The sequence below is a fragment of the Gavia stellata genome, chromosome 6 (genome assembly GCF_030936135.1).
Source record: "Gavia stellata isolate bGavSte3 chromosome 6, bGavSte3.hap2, whole genome shotgun sequence".
Lineage (NCBI taxonomy): Eukaryota > Metazoa > Chordata > Aves > Gaviiformes > Gaviidae > Gavia > Gavia stellata.
In genome coordinates, this window is record NC_082599.1 from 38,991,038 (window position 1) to 39,011,610 (window position 20,573).

General features: G+C 41.3%; 1 protein-coding gene across 1 annotated transcript in view; it reads right to left on the bottom strand.

Moving 5' to 3' along the window:
• Positions 1 to 19,619, bottom strand: part of SCRN1 (secernin 1) — a 39,124-nt gene extending 19,505 nt beyond the window's left edge. Inside the window, exons 1-2 of the mRNA XM_059818581.1 lie at positions 19,598 to 19,619; positions 8,841 to 9,000 (exon numbers count right to left, since the gene is read on the bottom strand). Of these exons, the coding sequence (XP_059674564.1) occupies positions 8,841 to 8,999 (159 nt within the window). The 5' untranslated portion in view covers position 9,000; positions 19,598 to 19,619. The remainder of the gene's footprint in view (positions 1 to 8,840; positions 9,001 to 19,597) is intronic.
• Between the last annotated feature and the right edge of the window lie 954 nt (positions 19,620 to 20,573).

Genomic DNA, 20,573 nt, shown 5'->3' on the forward strand with positions numbered 1-20,573 from the left:
CATATTCTGGCTATCCTTGCTACCAAACACTTATTACTTGGCGCCTCATTCCAAAACCAAGCATTTCCAAAGCTGCTATTCTTTATAAAGATTTTATTGTCAATGGTAGCAGTTGAGAAAGGGGAAAGAGGAAATTGTTTGCTCCTGTTTGAAGGATCCAGAGTATCCTGAAAAAAAACTGGTTTTGCTTTGTACTTATGTAATCAGAGGCCAGAAAACATCCAGAGGCCTCTCTATGCTCTCTTTCATTTAGAAACGCATTTCAGTCTCTAACGAAGGCAATTGGCTGAGCGCAATGGAGAGCTAGTGAGACAGCAAACCAACAGAATACAGCTGTCACCTTCTATATTGCTTCTTCACGTCCCCCAGCCCAACAAAAAGCTAACATGGACCATATTTTCATGTTGTTATTTTCAGCTTACATAAAATAAATCATGTACATAGACAATATTCAAGCCTTATTTATATAAATTGCCTTCGAAGACCTAAATAACAGAAAACCATTCCAATCTGATAGTAGATGACACTGCCTTGAAAAACTACCATTGACTTGATTCTTATTCAACAATCCTTTTTCATGGTTATTGACAATGATGAAAAATCCTTGATGAGATTTTGCCTTCCCATTAGAATTATTTACTCTAATAAGAAGAAAAATAGGCACTCAATAGGACTGATGTATTAAGGCAGGCGTTTGGTTCATATTTGTTAATAACAGGTATGAGCTTCTCAAAAAACTAGGGTCCAGATATGACAATAGCTTATTAATTTTAAACTTAAACCCCTCACTCTTCATAACTCCACCACCCCATCCCCCCTTAAAAGAACATCAGAAAACTCTTTTCCAGATAAAAGAGTATCTTCATGCAGGAAACGGAGAAACTGGGCTGTCCACCTGTATACAAGACATGTCAGTCGTAAAGGTAGGTCAACTAAAGCCAGTTGCTAGATTTGCAGCGCAGCAAACCATTGCTACTTATTCCACAGAAAACAGAACATATGCTTATAACAGCTCAGACACAGAAGGAAATGGTGGTGGAAAGACAACACTACCAACCAAAAAACCTCAATGGCCACTAGATCTCTAAAAACGGGAGCTCAGATAATGACAAGATTTCAAAAGCAAGCACAAACCACAACCTCCCTGTCCCCTCTCCCACACCCCACTGATCTGGCAAATCCCTCAGCACAACAGCATAGCAGCCTGTTCTACCGCGAGCTGTGCCAAACTAGGCAATGACAAATCAAATAGACATAAGGTACTGCTGTGATTCTGGTTGCTACCAATCCTGTCTTTAAAATTCCTGAAGCATCCAGCCTCAGCATTTCCTAACACTAACATTTTTCTTTGAGTAGGAATGCTATAAACAGAAGAATACTGATACATTTGGTGGCAACGGCTGTGAGTGGTGTCAGGCTCCACTGATTTGCTAGAACTCCAGCCCTGAAAGCAGTGTAACTGGCATCATGCCCTGTGACAGTAAATTCCCATCGGAAAATATAAAAGTAAAGAACAGAGACTTCGCATACAAAAGATGCAGCCAACAACTTTAAAGATAATTGAGCAGGCTGGAAACTAATGATGTTTCTTTTATTTCACTTACGGTATCAAGAAAAGAATCTTAGCAAGGCAGTTCTGAGTATAGCACAAGGCACAAATGTACCTCCCAACCTAGCTAGGGCATGCAGATATGTTGGAGGTATTCCAAAAACAGACATGACAGTCATAAGCACAAGAGATTTCTTTCATTAATGAAAAGAAACTATTGTGCAGCTTCTACTGTATGTAGGCTGCAGAAGCCTGATTCCTAGCACTGTCAGTCAGGTCATTATGAAATATCAATGAAATCACATCGGCTTTGGCCCTGGATAACAAAGGCAATAGTCAGGGAATGCTTTAGAAAGAAATGATCTTTGAAGGAAGACCATAAGATTCTAGATTACAGAAGAGATTCCCCCATACCACCCCCTCATCAGATCCAGGCTCTAACATGGCATTAACTCTTTGCTTAACTGCTTCAAGCACTGCTGTACGATAGCACATATTTGCAGTAACTCGAGAAGCTGCACCATGGCTGCTTTTAACCCCTTCCAAAAGAGGGATGGCAAAAATGTGATGAGGCAGTCTCGCAGCCTGCTGCCTCCACAGCCATCAAGATACTGAGACGGCCTGGTTGGGACTGTCTAGAGAGGCAATTCCACAGGTGACATGGGCTACCTGGGCCCTCCCATAAGCACTGCTTGCTTATGCACTAAGCAGCACTAAGTATACAGTGGAAGACACTTGGAGGACTTTACAACACCCATTAAGCACTCCCATGACATCCTCTACTAGCAGCAAAACTGTTGTGCCACAGTGGAGAGGACAGCCGTACGCCAGGATAAATCTAGCCTGGGTACATCTCAAGTAGTCAGCCCTAGTTCTAGTGGTCACATAGTCAAACCAGAATGGTGAACAAGTCTCTCCAGCAGCAGGACGAATCTCAGGTAACTAGCTTTCAAAAACACACGCTACACTAGTACTCGTATCCTCAATGTTGTAGCCAGATATAAACAACAGCAGCATTTACTAAGTGTACAAATACAGAACAAAACCAATATCTGCCTCTTACTTCATATTAAGAACAGTTTTTCCTTTTTTATGAAGGCCCTAGTACACTTTACATAAGCTTCTGTATTTGCGTATTGTTCCTAGCCTTTTCTATTCATTGCAACCAATAACTGTAAAATTTGAACCTGTATGCCTCTGATCTCTAGCAGTGTCATTTATCTTGAAGACTAAGGATGACAGATTTTATTCTAGAAAAGAATTAGAGAAGCTAGAAAAAGCCGAACAGTTCCCCTGTCAAAAAGCAGAACTACACACCCTCTGACCTGCTCTAACCTACTCTATCAAGCCACCAAGGAGCCTCAGGTATGTGAGCCACATTATGGAAATGGTCTCAACAAAATTAAATATAAAAATCCTTAAACAAATAAAATACCACAAAATGCAGCAAGGCATCCAAGGCTGAGAACACTCTCTGGAGACACTATATGTCAGAGTTGATTTAGCAGACAAGAATTCACCTCTTGTTTTTTAAGTTACATATCCAGTAGTCTCCTGGGTGATGAGCAAAAGTAAAACTGAAATAGGGATGAAGTTTATTAATTTAATTTTTTAAAACTGGTAAGAAACAGTTTTCAAAGAAACCACAAAAAGCCCATCACAGAGATATCCTTGGAACTCTCAGATATCCAAGGACTGATTTCTTTGCTTGGCCACTTTGAAACACCTGCTCACACATCTGTTTTGCCACAAGTAAACAGATTGGGTCAAGACAGGATAGTTGGCATTTTTTTGCCGCACACAATTCCAGCACTCTCCCTCCCCTTCCTCTCTATTCCAATTAAAAAAAAAAAAACATTAAAAAGATGAAGAAAAAAACAGTTCAAACTAACCAGTTTTGCTTTGGTAGCAGAAAGGAGCAAAGAAGCAGCACTCCTACAGTAAAAACAGAGGCTTTGAGAGGGCAGAAACATCCAAGACATTATGGCTTCTACCTCTGAACTGCTGCTGGCTCATGCATTGTGTTACAAAGCGAAGTCAAACACATTACTTTAAAGGTCAGTAGCCTGCAATGGAGCAGAACAGAGAAAAAGCTCACATTAGCCAAGTAACAGACTCTGCTGAAGGCAGCAATCACTTTCTGTCTTTTATTAGTTGCTGTTGGCCTGCATAGTGCCTCTCCTCTATGTCTGTGCGAAGTCTAAAGGTTAGCTTAAACAAGGCGGCTTGAGCTAAGCTGTCTGACTGCATGTGCCATGAGATAGGCTTATTACACAGCCAGTTATCGGGTCTCAGCTGAGAGGCAAGAAAAAGCAGCTTCCTAAACTATCTCTGAACTGTAAGCCCTTAAACTACAACCTTTTTTTATCTACATGAAGTAAATGAAGTTTCATCATAGGCACAAACAGCGCTGTGTTTCATCAAGATTTCATGCTAGTCAACACTTACCTATGGAGGTATCATAGTAGGGGTGCCCAAGTCCAAGTTCACAGCTGCAGTAACATGACTGTAAGCATGGCACTGTCAGTCTAATCTGGAGGCTTCCCAAAGAGCAAATTCTCAGCAGATTCAGCTGCTGCTTGGCTTCTCTTATCAGATTCTGAATATTCTACCCCCAGATATAATGCAGATAACCCAAACAGCTGGCATAAGAGGGAATCAAAGTATACCAGAACTGAACTGTGGCACTGGCAGGATGCCTGGTGATTACATTACAAATACCAGAATTAAGATACCTCCAGATAACACAAAGCCAACTTTAATACAGTCAAAGTCTACTTTCCAAGCTTTATCTTGCAACACCAGACAGAAACTCCTCAGTTAGCTTCAGATGAGTTTCTATGTCTGCAGTGCTCAGAGGAACGCACAGCAAAAATATCTTACTGCTCCTCTGAAAACTCAGGGCAAGGGGAGGTAGGATGGTATCCTTAAAAAAAAAAAGTACACAAAAAAAACTACTAAGGCATAACTGTGCCATGAAGTTTTAGAGAACGCAAAATTCCTCCTACGCCACAGAGGGCTGGCTTTAAGGCTAGAAGAGTGTTTAATACCAACATTAAGACGTTCACCCAAGACTTCTTCAGAAGAAAGAAAACCACTGCAAGCAGCAGGTTACTAGAGAACACAAGAAATCCAGTCAGTAAAATCTACCTTAAAAATAAGACAGAGGGGCTTGCATCTTAAAACTCATACAACATGAATTCTCACTAACACATGAAAAATTCTTAAAATCCACATCTGGGGAAAAAAGAACACACTTAGTTTTAGTAGCGAAATTCATAAAAGGACCCTATTTATGCTTAAGGGAGCAATATTTCACCTGCACACACAAGTTTACTGGACTGACCACTACAACAAGGAAGAGTGCTGATCAGCATCTGCCACTGCAGAATTACAATGCAAAACAAAACCAAACTTTTGAGAAAGTTGTCACACAGAGAAGAGACCTTCATGAAAAGCCCCATTGTTCAGGGTCTTGGGAACCTGCTGACACGGAGGGAAGGAATTATGTTGATGAGTTAGCTGCAGGGTTACTTGTCTGGCAGACTGAGCCACAAAGATCAAGCTCAAAATGACTTGCAGTATTCACTGAATTCCCTTGTTTAAGGCCTTGCCACAAACTAGCTGATAGCTATGTAGCATAGCCTGCCTGATTCCTGTACGGCAATAATCTAGCTGAACTACTGTGCCATTTTTGTTTACATTGTACATTATCACATCTGCAAATGTGAGCAGCACAGAACACAAATAGGATACAGACTTCCTGAGAGAGTCTTATAAAACAACCCATGTTGTTAAGTGTGTTGAAAACCACCTCTTAACAGAAGTTCACATGTGAGTGACAGTCACGGAGAAGTAATCAAAATTTGATACACGTTGGATTACATTACCTACAAAGAATAGAATATAATGAAAAGCAAGTCTACCACCATTGCCCAGTGAAGGTAAAGGATCATGTATCTAACGTCAGAAAACAATGCAAATGTACAACATGGAATGGAGAGAAAAGCTGTTCATTTGGGAAAAAAAAAAAAGAAACATACTAGGATGATTGAAAGGGAAAATTTAGTCAGAGGCATATAGGATTACTAACTTAGGAAAACAGTAGCATGAAATTGGTCAACATTTTTCCATTTGCAAAATATCATACATTCCATTTTCTCAGACCCATTTCAGTTAGTTTTATAAAATGCAAGGGAAGGAAAGCTGTAGCAAAAAAACCCTCACCCAATGATAACTGAAGTGTTGGCAGTTTTTACGAGTTTTAAAGAACAAAGTAATAATTCTGAATATGTCAAAGGCTACATCTAGAAGCTCTGACATTCCTCTCCTCTCCCCCTATTAGCTAATTACGTCTGACAACTTAGTAAGTTTGCTTAAAAGGTGGATATAGTGTTGTATGCCTGCTACTTAAAAAAACATGAAGCAGCTGAATTCAAGCCCTTCCTTAAAGCTTTTCTTAAATTTTAGAGGTACCACTAACAGTACACAAGGAATGAACAGCCTTTGCACAAGCTCTGACTATAGGTAAGTATGCATTTGTCATAAAACAAGAGTAGTCTTAGACACATCCCTACAACAGGATAAATACATACATTTCAGCTAATTAGCAAAAACTGAAGTCCTTACTTCTGTTCTGCTATCACAAAGAGTTAGCATGTTTGAAATTGCAATCTACTTATTCACTAGTGTATTTAAATTCATAAAACAGCAAAATCTAGAAGCAAATCTAGCAGCCTAAAACTTGGACTGTAGAGCTTTTGTTGATTCAGTCAATCTTTCACAATTCCTACAGCAAAGGGGATTATTATGATACATTTTTAAAGGCCTTTGAAGTGGCCAGTTTTAAAAGAAAATAAAAAAAAGAAAGGGTTATTTCTAAAGAGAATTATTCTACAACATCGGTATTTGCTAGACTTGTTTGAATGAACACACTCTCTCTCACTCTCTCTGAAGGTGGGGGAAAAAAAAAATCTTGAACTTCAAAAAAACCCTAACAACTAAATCTATGCTTAGGTCTGTCCAAAGGAGAGCAGTTAAAGGATTGCACAAAGCTACCAGACAACCTTTAGACCCAATGAAACAATTAAAATTAGTATCTTGTTTTTAACCAGCTCACTCTACTCAAAATACCCATGAGTTTAAAAAAAAAAAAAAAAAAAAAGACATTAACAATACTTAGTGCTGAGAGCAACTGGAGATGTTTTTATTCTGTGCTGGGAGGAAACAGAAGGAATTTTGGTAAACATCTGGAGCCTGTATGTTTCTGTACACCACTGTACTTGCAAACCTGAGGCTAGCTAATGAAGAAATATGCAGTAGCATAGACTAGCAGAGGCCAAAGTACCCATCTAATTAGGGCGCAAGCCCCTCCTTTAAAAACAAAGGTATTAGCACTCCAGTCCCTTGTCTAAGAGCACATCTTCACCACAGTGCAACAAACTTTACCTCCATTTAGAAAAAAAAAAAAAAAATCAACATTTAAGGGGAAAGCTTGCAGATACTGGTTAGCAGAGTAAGTCTACAAACTGCAGTGTGCTAGGGAAAGGGATTGTGCTCCCCGCTTCCAAAAGGACTGGCAGAAGAGTCCAGTTTATGACTGAATTCTATAAAAGGCATTAAACTGGTTAATCATGGAGTAGGAAAGGGATCATAATAGATTATATATGGTTTAATTATACCCTTCAGCAAATTATGACAATCTCATCAAAGAGTAAGATATGGTGCAAAGAGACCAAAAGAATCAAGTACTCTAACATTAAGCTTTCACAAAGTATTCTCCTTTAAGGATACAAACACTCCAGAGCAGCTTTTGGAAGTTGTTCTTCCACAATAACAGAACTTTTTTTCATTTCCAGTTCTATGAAGAGATGCTTTAAAAAAACTCCTCTGAAGTTTTCTTCTTGTCTTATTATCACACTTGTGTTCTGTATACTAGCACAGGTCTACAACAGTGCTACCAATAAAGCACTGCAATCAACAGCAGTTAGTGCTTTTGGACAGGGGAGGGGATTTCTTTATATCCAAGATTAAACCATTTAATAATGCATGAGTTGTACCAGATCTTGGTAGCAACAGGAATTAAGAGAACTTTAACTGTTAGAAAGAACAGCACAAAATCCTCTGAAATTTGGAAGCTGTCCCACTTGAAAGACAGAATTAAAACTGGCACTGGCCTTAGGATCTCTTCTGGGGAAGCAACAATTATATCCATAAAGGACCTGTAGAGATGAAAGACAGCAGCCTGGTGCAGAACACCTAGTGTCCTCAGCCTTCTGCACAGCCACAGGGGCAGGAGCAAGCTGAATGCAGGGAACCTCTCAGCTCCTGCTTTCCCAGTGCTAGCCAGAGCAAGAACCTGTGGACTCTAAAAGCTCCTGACAGTGCAGATCAGGCTGTGTGTCCTCTGCTAAAACAGCTACCCCCACCAATCCTTGTCTTTCCTTCTGCTGCCTCAGTCTCTTCATTCCACCTTCACTGCACACTTGCCCCTCTTCCTGTCCTGTTTCATTTGTCCCCTTGCTTCACCCTTCCACATCTGCTTATCCTTTCATTTCTCCTGTCATTGAAGTGAGGCTGCAGTAACAGACTATAATTAAAATTAATTCTAGCACGGTCCCTTTCAACGTGCATCTATGGCATCAGCGTCCAGCTTCAGGACTGCACATCCAGCCTGGTTTCAGAGAGAAGCCACAGCACTGAAAACTGACCATGATGCAGATGCCTCAGCTGCAGAACATGTCATCAAAGCCAATTGTATGTACAGGAGTTAGGTTTGGCTTACAAAGCCTATGCTCTTGTTTTACTCCTCTCACGTTCCCTTATTAGAGCACAAGTTCTTTGAGGCAGAGATTTCTGGCTACCTGTTTTGCAACATGCCTAGCGTAGTCACGCCCCATTACAACTGTCAAAACAACAACCATGAATGAAAACAATTCATATGGCAAGTGACAAACTTTGAAAATTTGCTTCTAGTTCCAGTTAGCCAGGATATTTTTCCCTTAAAAGGAAAAGGCAAGCAACAGGCTACACAGTGCAGGAATCTGAGATGTGAACAGTTCAGCCTGTCTGCTGGACTAAGTACAGATCATGGATTTTTCCTCAATTAAACAAAAAAGTTCCATTCTGAGTTTTACTTTCCGGACTTTCAAAAATCTTGTCTCCTCTCTACTCGAGAGAGGTTTAAGTGAAGGGAACAAGGACTCCACAATCTGACAAGAAAACAAGACAGCATTCACTACTTCCAATAATTGTCACTTCTCACAGTCTGAATGTACCAATTCACCCTTACCTCAACTTTGCTTCCCGGATCGTGAGCTGTGGCAGCAAAGTAGACCACCTCCTGTACTTCATCTCTAGGCCGTGCAGAGTTCTTTCCAAACACCACCAGCCCATCTTTAGAACATGGGGGAAAGGCTACAAAACAGTAACTTGGGGGAGCTGCAGCCATCCTAGAAAGGAAGGAAGGTGTAAACAAACAGAAGCAGTGTTTGCTGAACTCGTAATTGCATGCATTAGAGAATCATTCAGTCTACCACTATTTGTTGTAGCTAAGAGACAATGCATTCCCTCTATCTGTCAGCTGATTGTGCAATGGTAATGGAAGAACAGGTCAGCTCAGAGGAAGCTTATCTGGACTTAAAAAGAATTATAGTCATTTTCAGACATTTTTCACCGAAGCTTTGTGAGGGCATAAAGAGGAGGAACAAAGGCTAGATGACTGTACCTTAATGAGTCTACTTAGTTCCCACAGAAAGAAAAAAAGAGATTCTGCATCAGAGCTGTTTGGGAACATACGACCTAGATGTATTCTGCTGACTCAGATAAGTGCAGAGACAGAGAATAATTTTAAATAATTTACTATCTCTGCTCCCATGCAGTTCAAAATTTTAAAAAAGGAAAGAGAAAACATGTTTGAGGGATTCCTGAAGGAAGACAATGGTGTAACTAGAAACAGAACAAAGATATAGCACAATTATATCACAAAACTGACCATCAATTCATCTACTCAGATCAGAGAGAGACTGAAGCACTAATTGCACTTTATTTCCTCTGTGGTTTGTCTGCATTGTTGCTCTTGCCTAAAATTAATTGATTGCAGTTTATTTGTTTACGCAGGCTAATGTGAATAGTCTTTAAAATGCTTATAGGATAGCACAAACATTTTAAGATTTTAAGTGTTTGCAATGACAATATATTAATAAAAAATGTAAACTGTTTCAGGACTATAATACTACTGTAGCTGGTCTTGTGTACATTGCCATATCTGACATTTTTTCCACCATTCAGGGAAACTTCTGGCACATACACCTACAAAAGAAAAAGGTGGGGTGTTTATTGCTTGTTAAAATGGCACTCAACACAGATGTCTGAGATTTCTTCATAGATCTTAACATTGCATCAGAAATTCCAGCCCCAAAATGAACAAATACGTTCCTCTTCTCCCTCCACAATATGCTGAACAAGTAAAAATACCTGCACACATTTGGACTCCTTAGAAACAACCAATACAATCAAAAGATTCCCCTTCAAAGCTACTAATCTTTCTGAAAGACAACACCGGGAGTTGAGGGGGGTGTGCAAAGCTGGTTTTGATCATTAACTTAGACATCTTTCAAACCATTCAAATTTGACTTTTTATTTTTTTAAAGCAGTACCATTTGAGCACACACTTCTCACAGAATAGGCTTCCAATATTAAACCAAAGAAAGAATGCCTTTTGGATAAAGACTATAATCCATAAAGCGGTAAGTTTGTGAAGAAAACACTTAAGAGTTTGCCCATAGACTATGAACAGGTCACAGTGATGCTCAACCCTGCAAAAAAACTTCAAGAGAAGATGTGTTAAAGGTGTACTCTACCAACACAATGTGGGGTGATGAATTGTCTAGGGAACTCACACAACATTTTAATTTAGTTACGATTATATACAAGAATATTCAGTCAGTTGAGTTGAAAATGCATTAGGAAACAAACCGATCCCTTTTTACAAGCAGAGTTTTGACTAGCAGGAAGGGACAAGCTACTATAAGCTGGAATGACTTCAGCTGATAAAATATATCTGGCAGAGGACACCTACCTGCAGACTGGCATATTGCGCCAGTCTCAGTAAATTGTTGGTTCTAGATGAGTGTCTTGCAGACAGACATGAAGACAAAGCCCCACTTTAATGGCCCCTCATCACTCACAAGTCATCAGAGCATTTGTGACTAAACAGAAATGCAACATGTAGAGCGTTGCCCAAGCTTCATCACTAATGAAACCATTTAGTATTTTGTTATGAATTATTCTGAGTATGTACATTTATTTTGCTGTGTTGGTGACGTCAACGTAACTGCTTTCCAGCACCCTAAGAGTTCACATCTACCTTCAGGTAAGTCATTTAGTGCTCTAAATTTGTCTTCTGATGCCTTGCCAGACCAGCCAAAATCTTTAATAACTTTCAGGCTTACTGTGGATCTCAGTATTCAAAAGAAGTATTTTCTTTATTCTAAACACAAACTAAGTGGATTTATTTGAAATACATGGGGCAGCAGAAGAAATTAGACATCCAACAGCCTAGAAAGAAAGGTTAAAGTGATACACAGTACTAATTTTTATTACATTAACTTCTTCAACTTACATACCAAACATATTGCTAGGTAGGCTTAAAAAGATGGGAAGGCATGCTTCAGGACTGTGTTACTGAATGAATTGGAATGTATGCGAGGCAGACTTTTACATACCTACAGACTGAGGAGGCAGGGAAAAGAATTAAAAACCTGTAGGTATCCAATATTCTACAGACTCCTGAAGTCCTCCTTGGAATAAAGCAGGCTCATTTGTATTTGTGAGGTTTTTCATTTTTTCCTTTAAATATACCAGCAGTTACTGAACCAAAAACAAATTGACATTTTGGTAACACTTTTTAAGTATGAAAGTACGAGTAAGTTATTCTATAACTAGAGCTCACTTCAACACACACTGTATTTCATACAAGGGAGTACATAACAGTTAAACACTGCAAGCTGAATGTTATAACCTTGTACTACAAACATAATTGCTCTAAGAGTTGGCACAGGGATCTTAAATTATGTTTCTAGAGAAGGAAGCTAGCTAGCAGTCAACTACAGTTTAAATCTACTCAGTTTGCTCAGTAGCAGTCTTTCCTAGAACCTCATTTGGTTCATTTTAAACATGGCAAGGATGGCAGTTTCTCAGATACACCCACAACCTGTGTTTATTCAGAACACTACTGAACTTCATCTTCCTCCATCATGTAACTAAAGTAGACTGTTAGCAGCTACCTATCTAAGCAGGACATTTCTACTTGCCTACTTCATTTTCCTTTCTTCTTAGTTCAACTTCAGGTTGTCCTCATTCTCATTTTCATGTATTTGCCACCTCTTTGCCCTTTCACAAGATACCATCCTGACTCAATACCAAACAAGCATCTTTCAGCTTCAGGAGGAACAGAATACTCCTCCTTCACAGTACCTCTAGTAAATCCGGCTAACTTACAAAACCACCTACTGTTAATCCCTACTCTTTTTTCACAGATCATCTGCTCCTCCAACGAAAGGCAATCCTCAAAACCTTAGAAAACACCAGGAATGACTGCAAATACATCTCAAAGAACACCTTGTTGCACATTCACAGCCATAGTTCTTTACCACAGAGCATGTTAGCATACAGGAGTGATTTTCTCAACAAATCATACCTCAGACCTACATTTTAGTGCAGAGAGAGGTAAGCCTACACTCCATGTCAACAGGCCCTAGATTTGATTGCAGACCATTATACTCATGGATAGGCCACTGAAAGTTAAGAGAAACAGGGACCATACAGTCTATTACAGGCTATATCCAAAACCATTCTGCATATGAAAGTGCTAGAAATAGACAAAGAGTTGTACATTATGCTATGCCACTACATAATAACTGCTGCAGTTTCAGGTAGTTAACAGGTATCACACTTGGGTGACCTAGAATCACGGTGGGCACAAAGGCTGGAAAACCGGTTCTGAGTGACAGTCACAAAGTAATATACTCCACTTGCTATCTTTTTATTTGATAAAAGTGTACTACACAATATTGCACGTGGTCATATTTTTTCCAGAGTCTCCTGGTCACTATGGCACTTCGCTTAGTTTGTGTTCAGACACTATGAAGAAGCTTTATTTAACAAGTTCCTTTATTAAGGTCTTCTCTCATTGTGATAAATCTCATTTAGAGACTGCCAAGTCAAATTAACTCTATAAAAAAAATCACCATTACTGTCAATAGTAAAACAGATGAGCTCCTAAGTATTTTGATGCGGAAAGAAAGGAGTAACATCTACTGGGCGATGTCTGGCTCCAAACATCACAATGTGAAACAACAGGTACTACAATTATCAGGGCTTTGTAAACACATCTGAACATCACTACACTCCTGAAATAGGGTGAACATGGAAGTGCTGTTGCCTAGGACCACCTCAAGAAAACCAACCCATAGATCTTGATAGACATAAAATACTAATCTGCAGGTTGAAAATATCAAGATCTGGAACATTTCACTCTAGAGTATTTTCCATTTCACAGTATGAGGATCTTACAAATGCTAACATGTATTAAGAAGGGTCACAAATTCTAACCAGAACAACTTGCACTGTTAGTGTTAAAATTTGTCCGCAATCAGACTTTTAGAGTGGTCAATGAGGAATAAAATCATTATTCTTTAAGTCTGTACATTAAGGTTGTGACATAATCTAACAGAAGATTCATTTAGATGTCATTTTTCACCTACAAAAAAGGAACAGACAAATAATGCTGTTATAGCAACAGGCACGCAGGACAGATTGCTGCATCCCATCCTCTCCTCGTGAACACGACTGTCAGAAACTGAAGCCACGCTCCTAGGAGAACAGGGATGGGCATAAATTATTCAGTGTGTTTTGGAGCCTTGCCCCCGACCCAAGAAAACTGAAATAGCTGTGTACCCACAACAAAGCACTCCTAGCTTAACAAGTCAGAGTCCAAACAGGAGAAAAGAAGATTTTCATACTAACTTGGCTCAAGACTTTTTTTGGGTTTTTTTCCAGAATAACACTGTGTACTGCTTCTCTGAAAGCTGGTATTTGGTACAGAAATAATCTTTTATAAAGTTCAAGAATTTGACTGCTACAATAAAATTACTTCTCAGAAAAATAACTTTATCCTCCCGTATCAAATAGATGTCAACTCTTTTCAAGCCAACTAATTTTCCTTGTTTGCCAAAATACCCTGAAGACATTAAGCACAATGTAATTACCTTTTACAAAGTTACAAATTATGTGAAAACTGGCTTGCCAACAGTAGCTTTCATAGTTGCTATGTGTAATTTATTAAAAAAAAATACCAAAAATAAAAATTCAATATTATGAACTATTAGTTTTTGAAGCTCTTCTAATAACTTATTCTTCAAGTAATTCCAAAGCTTATTTCTAAAACACTAAAACTGCTTTTGCCAACAGCAAGTTTTTTTCTGTCTTTTCTTCCAATTGGAAAACAAAACAATAGGCTTATAATGAAAGTGCAGCACTCACTAGCATGCAGTGGGCAATAAAAAGGATTATTGTGAGAAAACAGGGTCAAAAAAGGGTCTGTCTTGAAATTTAACTCATGTTTATTGAGCTGAACCAATATTTGCACTTCATACTTTTTTAATTGCTTCTAACTTAATGCCCTGCAACTTTATCTCAAGAAAAGCTAAAGATGCCCCTGAAGTCACATATAAAAACCCTTTGGTTTTAATACAAGTTAAGTTAGCTGGGGTTTCTGAAATGTTAAGATTTATTGTTAATGTCAATTAAGATTTACACCAAATGAAAAAATTTTGAAGTAGCTATTCCTATGTGTAGAGCTACTCCTTTCCTGACAAGGCACCATTTAGGACATATTAAGCGATGCACATGTACAAACAGCTCTGCCCTTAATATGCTATGCAAAATTTTTGTTTTGTACACCAATACAGCCTCTTGCCTAAAAATTTAATAATACCGAGTCACCATCATGTAGAGCAATACCAGACCAGTAAAAGATATTACATGGGAAGTCAGCTACTGCCATTACAGCTCCTCTTCACAAGAAATCAAAACAACGCTCAAGTGGCTATTAAGAAAGAAAAGTTCAGTGCAACCAAGCAGTCAGCACTGACAACAGAAAAGCATTCACCTCATGTTACTATAAGTAGAAATTAACTGTAAAATTTGCCTTGTATGATTTGACTCACAAGCTGGCAAAACTTCAGCTTGATCAAGCCAAACCTCCACCTAGGAGCATAACTGCTGCATTCACTACTCAGCATAGTTACGCTAGCAATTCTTCCAGCATGGATGGAACCACGAACACACTTTGCTTTCATTCAGCTTAGTGAGGTTGCACAGATACATCACAAAAACTCATCTTTCAAACATTTTCTAAGTTTGTCCTCAAGAGTTCTGTTGGCATAACTGTCGAGCTTTCTGAAGCACAGATATAACCAATGTGTTGTACAAAGTCTAAACCTTTCCTAACCCCCAGTTTTTCAAGCACGCCTATGATTGTCCAAGATAACCCGTTGTTAATGCTGGTGATAATCAACATCATGTTTTCAAGATAGTGCGGGTGTCCCCAAAAACAAGGGTGGAAGGGTTAACACTGGGGTTTCATCTCAGAGCTCCATCACAGTTTGGTCAGACCACCAGTTTTACTGATCATATAGCCTAATTTTTCCACCCTCACTTCTATAGTTTCTTCAAATTAAAGCTGGTCTGGAACAGGTGTTTTAGGTACCAGAAATACAGAGGCTGCTAAACTCCTTGCTAATAAGTTCTGAGTGCATTCTGGTGATGACAGCATTTTCTTTAACATTTATATTCCAAAAGAGATTTGAGCTGCTTTTAAAGTCCAGAGAGCACATTAAACCTTTTATGAAGACATACAATTTGTTTCTGTTTATTAAACGATGACCTTTCGTCACTATTTTTTTGACTTTTAAAAAACAGAGACCCAGCTGTGCTAATACTTCTGAAATATTTCAGTAATGTTTGAAGATGTCAGTAACTCTGTTTTCATTGCTACCGGAAAGGGTAAGTGACCTAACCTGCAAGAAACATTTACAATGAAAAACTGAGAGGCAGCATCTGAACAAGGGTCCTCAGATCTGGATCAAGGCTGTCTCATTAGGAATATATCAAATGGGCCGCAGATTATTTATTCTCAACTCTTCCATATTTTCAACGGGTGGCAGGAGAAAGGTCAGTTACAACTGTGAAAACTTTGTTCCGGGTTTAGTTGTTGGTTTTGAACCTCTATTTTAACCTTCAAATTAAGATGTTTCCTGTGCCTGAGACAAGCTTGTATTTCTACTTGCAAATCAAGCTTAGTGTCTTATGGACATAGAGACATGTGATCTCTGCATCCTGCAGAAAAGCAATGTTTCCAAAAACAGAAATGAAAAGCAAAATTCATTCAGCTGCAGGCACAGAACAAAGACAGCAAACTGAAAGGCACAATAATAATATTGTTCCCATCTTAGGAAACACTGCAAGGTTATTTTTTTAACTGACAATTTGGACAGTTTTAATGCATGACTTATCAGGAGAGAGGAAGGTTGCATTTATTAAGAAATTAGAAAGCAGAGACTGTTCCTGAATATAAAGCAGATATCATGCCAGATCTGTGTGTCCCTATCGTTTGGGCATTTCATTATTAGACCTTAGCCAAACTGTTTGACTCTTTCCTTACCACCAATGGACAACACCACCAATTTACCACTTTAAGGTGCCATACTCAGCTTTGACTGTCTCTGTCCCTCAAAGTTGTGTCTGAGAAGATATCTAAAAGAAGTTATCAGCAGCTGAAACTTAACAAGCCATGCTCAACTCTTCTCTTTTTTTTTTGTACATTAACTTCCCATTAATCTCTCAAGACTTTGCTCAAAATGAGCAACACCTCAAACTTCTAGTCAGAGATTTGGGATGGCCATTTTCCAGTAAGTTCACTTTTATTTTTGAATTACAAGAAGTAGCAATTCCCTACACAGGCATAAAATCAAGATGCATTTCAAAGCTTTCCTAAATGACACCCTTCGGTCATTTAACTGAGCAAATGCATAATAGGCCTGGAAAGAATTGAAAATATTTCTCTTGCTGTATGTGGGAAAATTTGCAATATTCCTGGCAACAGCTGCCAGATTTCTTAAGACTGTCTAACAAATTAGATAGTGGCCATGAAATGAGCATGGTAAAGCTCTTCAGTATTTAAAGTCCTAACAAAGAGTAAGATTTCAGCTGTTACAAAAGTTTACAGTCCCTTGACCAACCAGTTCTATTTTAATTGCCTAATACACCCTCATTCAACCTTTCAAAGTAGGTATCTTTCAAAAGAAGAGAGGATCTTATTTTTTGCCTCAAGTAATCTGAATTATGTTAATGAAAACGTAGTTCTATTTAAAAATAAATCAGGGTCAGTCATCCAGAAGACAACAGATTTCAGTCTCATTTCCATCACAGGCTGTGCATACAGGCAAAATTCATTATTTATACAGACTTTTCATGAGTGGATGTCAAGGCACTTAATTAAGTCTCCAAACAGTCACAGAACTCTGTTCCTTTTGCAGCTGCTATTACAGCCTGCAGTCTAAGGTCATATTTGTAACACCCTCCATTTGGTAGAGAGGCACCTGTTTTCCTACTTTTGTCACTGGGTCAGAGACCCTTGTTAGGAGCTGCTGGCATCTAAAGCATCTTTGTACTACACACAACTTCGTGATGAGAAATTGCTAACTGCTGCATAATACTTTGCCATGTAGCTTTCCCTCTCTGTAGAGCCAGCACAATCCAGTTTTGCAGTTCAGTTAGGTCCTGATCACTGCACAGGAGAGACTGTCCACCTCCACACACAACTGGCTAATGCACACTGACCGGCAGTCATTTCAAATTAGCAATGTTGTTATGTTAACAAGGGGTAAAATAAAAAGCATCAGAGTACCTTGTCGAAGTCTCAGTTTAGTTTAAAATATAACCTAAAACAACAGCAAGTGTTGCGATACTAGCAAAATAATTTGTAAATGTTAAGATGTAAAGCAACACATTGTGGCAGAAATCAGCCATTTGGGTCCCTTACAGAGAGGCAGGTATAGACAGCAATTTCTCAATCTGCTGAATTTACAGAAGGCGGCCAATAGACTAGAGGGACAATGTCCAGCTTCACAACTCTTCAGGTCCATAATAAATAAAGAAATTCTTACCGGAAGCTTCTAGCATAAACTAGCACACTTTCCCACATGCAAGCTGCATAAAGCATCCACAGTTGATGACTTTTGAATGGGAGGGTGGAGAGCCAAATTCAGTACCCTTTACCAAAAATACCAAACTCATCAAGAGTAAACAAGTGGAGCTTAAGCCATATCCTACTTTACCAAGAAAAAAGTTACAAATGTCTTCCAAAAAAGGAAGTTACCATAAAAATCTCAAACTCTAAGCATCAGAAATACCTTCTGGGGAGGACAAAACCTACTCTCATCAATAAAGGATTTCCATACACCATATTTGCCTCAGTATAACACCTGTCATTTTAGACTGCCTGTGTAAGCGCTGCGATCCAAACTGCTTGCAAAAGTTCATAGCACTATAAATGGTTTAAGTTAACTTCAGTCTTGATTCGTCTCAAATCAGTGGAAGTCCTGTGTTCACAGAGATCAACCTCGTAAATATATATGACTGAGGGTTTGTTTTGAGGTTTCTTTTTGTTTGGCTGGAGGGTCTGGGGTGCAAGTTATGAACAAACCAGCATGCTTAGAGATGCTTTAAAACCGTAATTCTAAAACAGCTTTTAGACCAACAGCTGAAACAGTAATAATCCATAACCAAATGAGTCAGTCACTCCACTTCCCACAAGTTCATGTATTTGTTATCTTCTAAACCACTGAGTAAATTTAGCATACACAGATAGTTTGCATCACAGAATTTACAAAGTACTGCAGCACAACCACTTCTCTGAGGTTATTAGTTTCATATCTTACAGGTATGGATGGCTTTACTCAGTTCTAAGAACATTTTTCATAGGGGTAGATTTTTATATATATGTGTACTTGTAGGATCAGGGCCCTAACAAAGCTGTCTTCTGCTTGAGATGCTGGTTTAATATGTTTTTTTCCCCTTTAATTATCAGTACTGGAGAAAATGTCTTTCTTTTAAAGCAGGTTAACCATAGCCTCTAGTAGCACATATAAAGATCTCATCAGGTTTGTAGACTCTTGCAGGAAGGTATGTCTGCTCATCAGCCTGCTCAAGTGAACGAAACCATCACATACCTCCCTGAGTGAAACAGTATGCTTAGAAATGCACATGATGGCATCTAGATTTCAAGGTGACTATATGAAAAAGCACCTTCAAAGAAAAGAAGGGGGGACACAACCCAAGCCGGGGCCTTAAAGAGCAAAAGGGAAAGCAGCAGCTAGTAGAGAGGGCAGCCAGGGAAGACAGCGACCGGAGAGCCTTGTCCCCAGCCAGAAGGCAAGGGACAGCCGGGGACAGCGTTTGCCGATGCCAGCCCCAAACACCAAGTCCTCCCCCCGCCGCGGGACCCCCATCCGCCCCACCGGTGCCCAGCCCCCGCCGGGCCCGCCGCCCCCGCGGGCCGGGGGAGGCCTCCGGGGCAGCCATGTTACGCGGTGCCCGCAGCCCCCACCCAGGGCAGTGCGGTGCCTCCCGCCGCCGCGGGAGCAGGTGCGCGGAGGCGCCGAGGGACATCACCGCCGGGGGACGGCGCCCACACCGACTGCGGGAAACCGTCTCTGCGCCATCCTCCCCCGCCGTCCCCGGCGGCCCTCTCCATCCCCCTCCCCCCCCCGCCACCGCCGCCCGGTGCTGACGGGGCGAGCCCCGCCGGGCAGGTCGCTGCCCGCAGGCCCCGCACGCTCCCCTCCGACGAGCGGTACGGCACCGGCCCGACCCGGCCCGGCCCCGCCGTTCGGCGGCGGAAGGGGAGATGCCGCCTTGCCCTGCCCTGCCCTGCCCTGCCCTGCCGCGCCCTGCCCCGCAGCGTTACCGTCACCGTTACCGTACCTCAGCACGCCTAACGCTCCGCTCCGCTCCGCTCCACTCCACTCCGCTCAGCCTGGCAGCGAAGGCGGCCCCTACCGGTAGGAGCAGGCGCGGCGCGCGGCCCCCTCCCCGCTGCGCGCGCAGCCGCCGCCGAACCGCTCCATGCAGCCAGGCCCTGCCGTGGTGCGGCCCGGCCCCGCGTGGGTCAGCGGCGCTCGGCCGGCCCAGCGCGCCCCCCTCCGGCATCGCCTGGACGGGGGTTGCCCCACGGTCGCCGCGGGGCTCGGGGAACGCCCGTTTCTGGCGTTTCACCGGGGAGCTGGCCGGCTTCCCTGTTGGCACCGGCCCTTCCCCCAGAGCCGTTCCTGCCCGTGCCGGGGTCTTCCCTACGCCCCCCTCCGCGAGAGAGCGCGCCGGTCCTGGCTGCTGGCGGCCGCCTGCTACCGTCAGGGCCAGAGGTGGTGGCCGCCGGTGGCTGGTGTGGGTGGGGGTACCCTCAAACGCCACACCAAAGTGCGAGGACATGAAAATCGTGCCAAGAAGAGAAGAGGCGCCCGCGTTTCGCCTTCGTCGGTGGAGGGCGGTGCACACGTCCTCCCCCAGCCTGTCTCTGGGACCGAGAGGGGCACAAATGCTGCCTTCATGTTAGGTCTTGGATGAGAAGGGGCTCGTTTATTCAGTTTCAGCCGTGTAATTCGATGGGTAACTTGTGTTCCTCTGTCTCATGCACAGGATAAGTCTAGAAAGTAAAACAGGTAATTTAAAATGTGGCTGCTACCTCATTAACCAGTCAAACTGCTGGATAAGGCGTCCACCAAACTTCGCAAAGCTGAGGGGATGACTTCACGATTCAGGACTTCTCCGCTGCCTGTGTGTGAAGCGACACGGTGGGCTCCAGCCCCTCCAGCGGCTGAACCCCTGGGGACCTCTGAGCTCTTTGGGTGCAACAGCACCAGCACCAGCAGGCCCAGAGCAAGATGGCACTGACCGTCCCTCT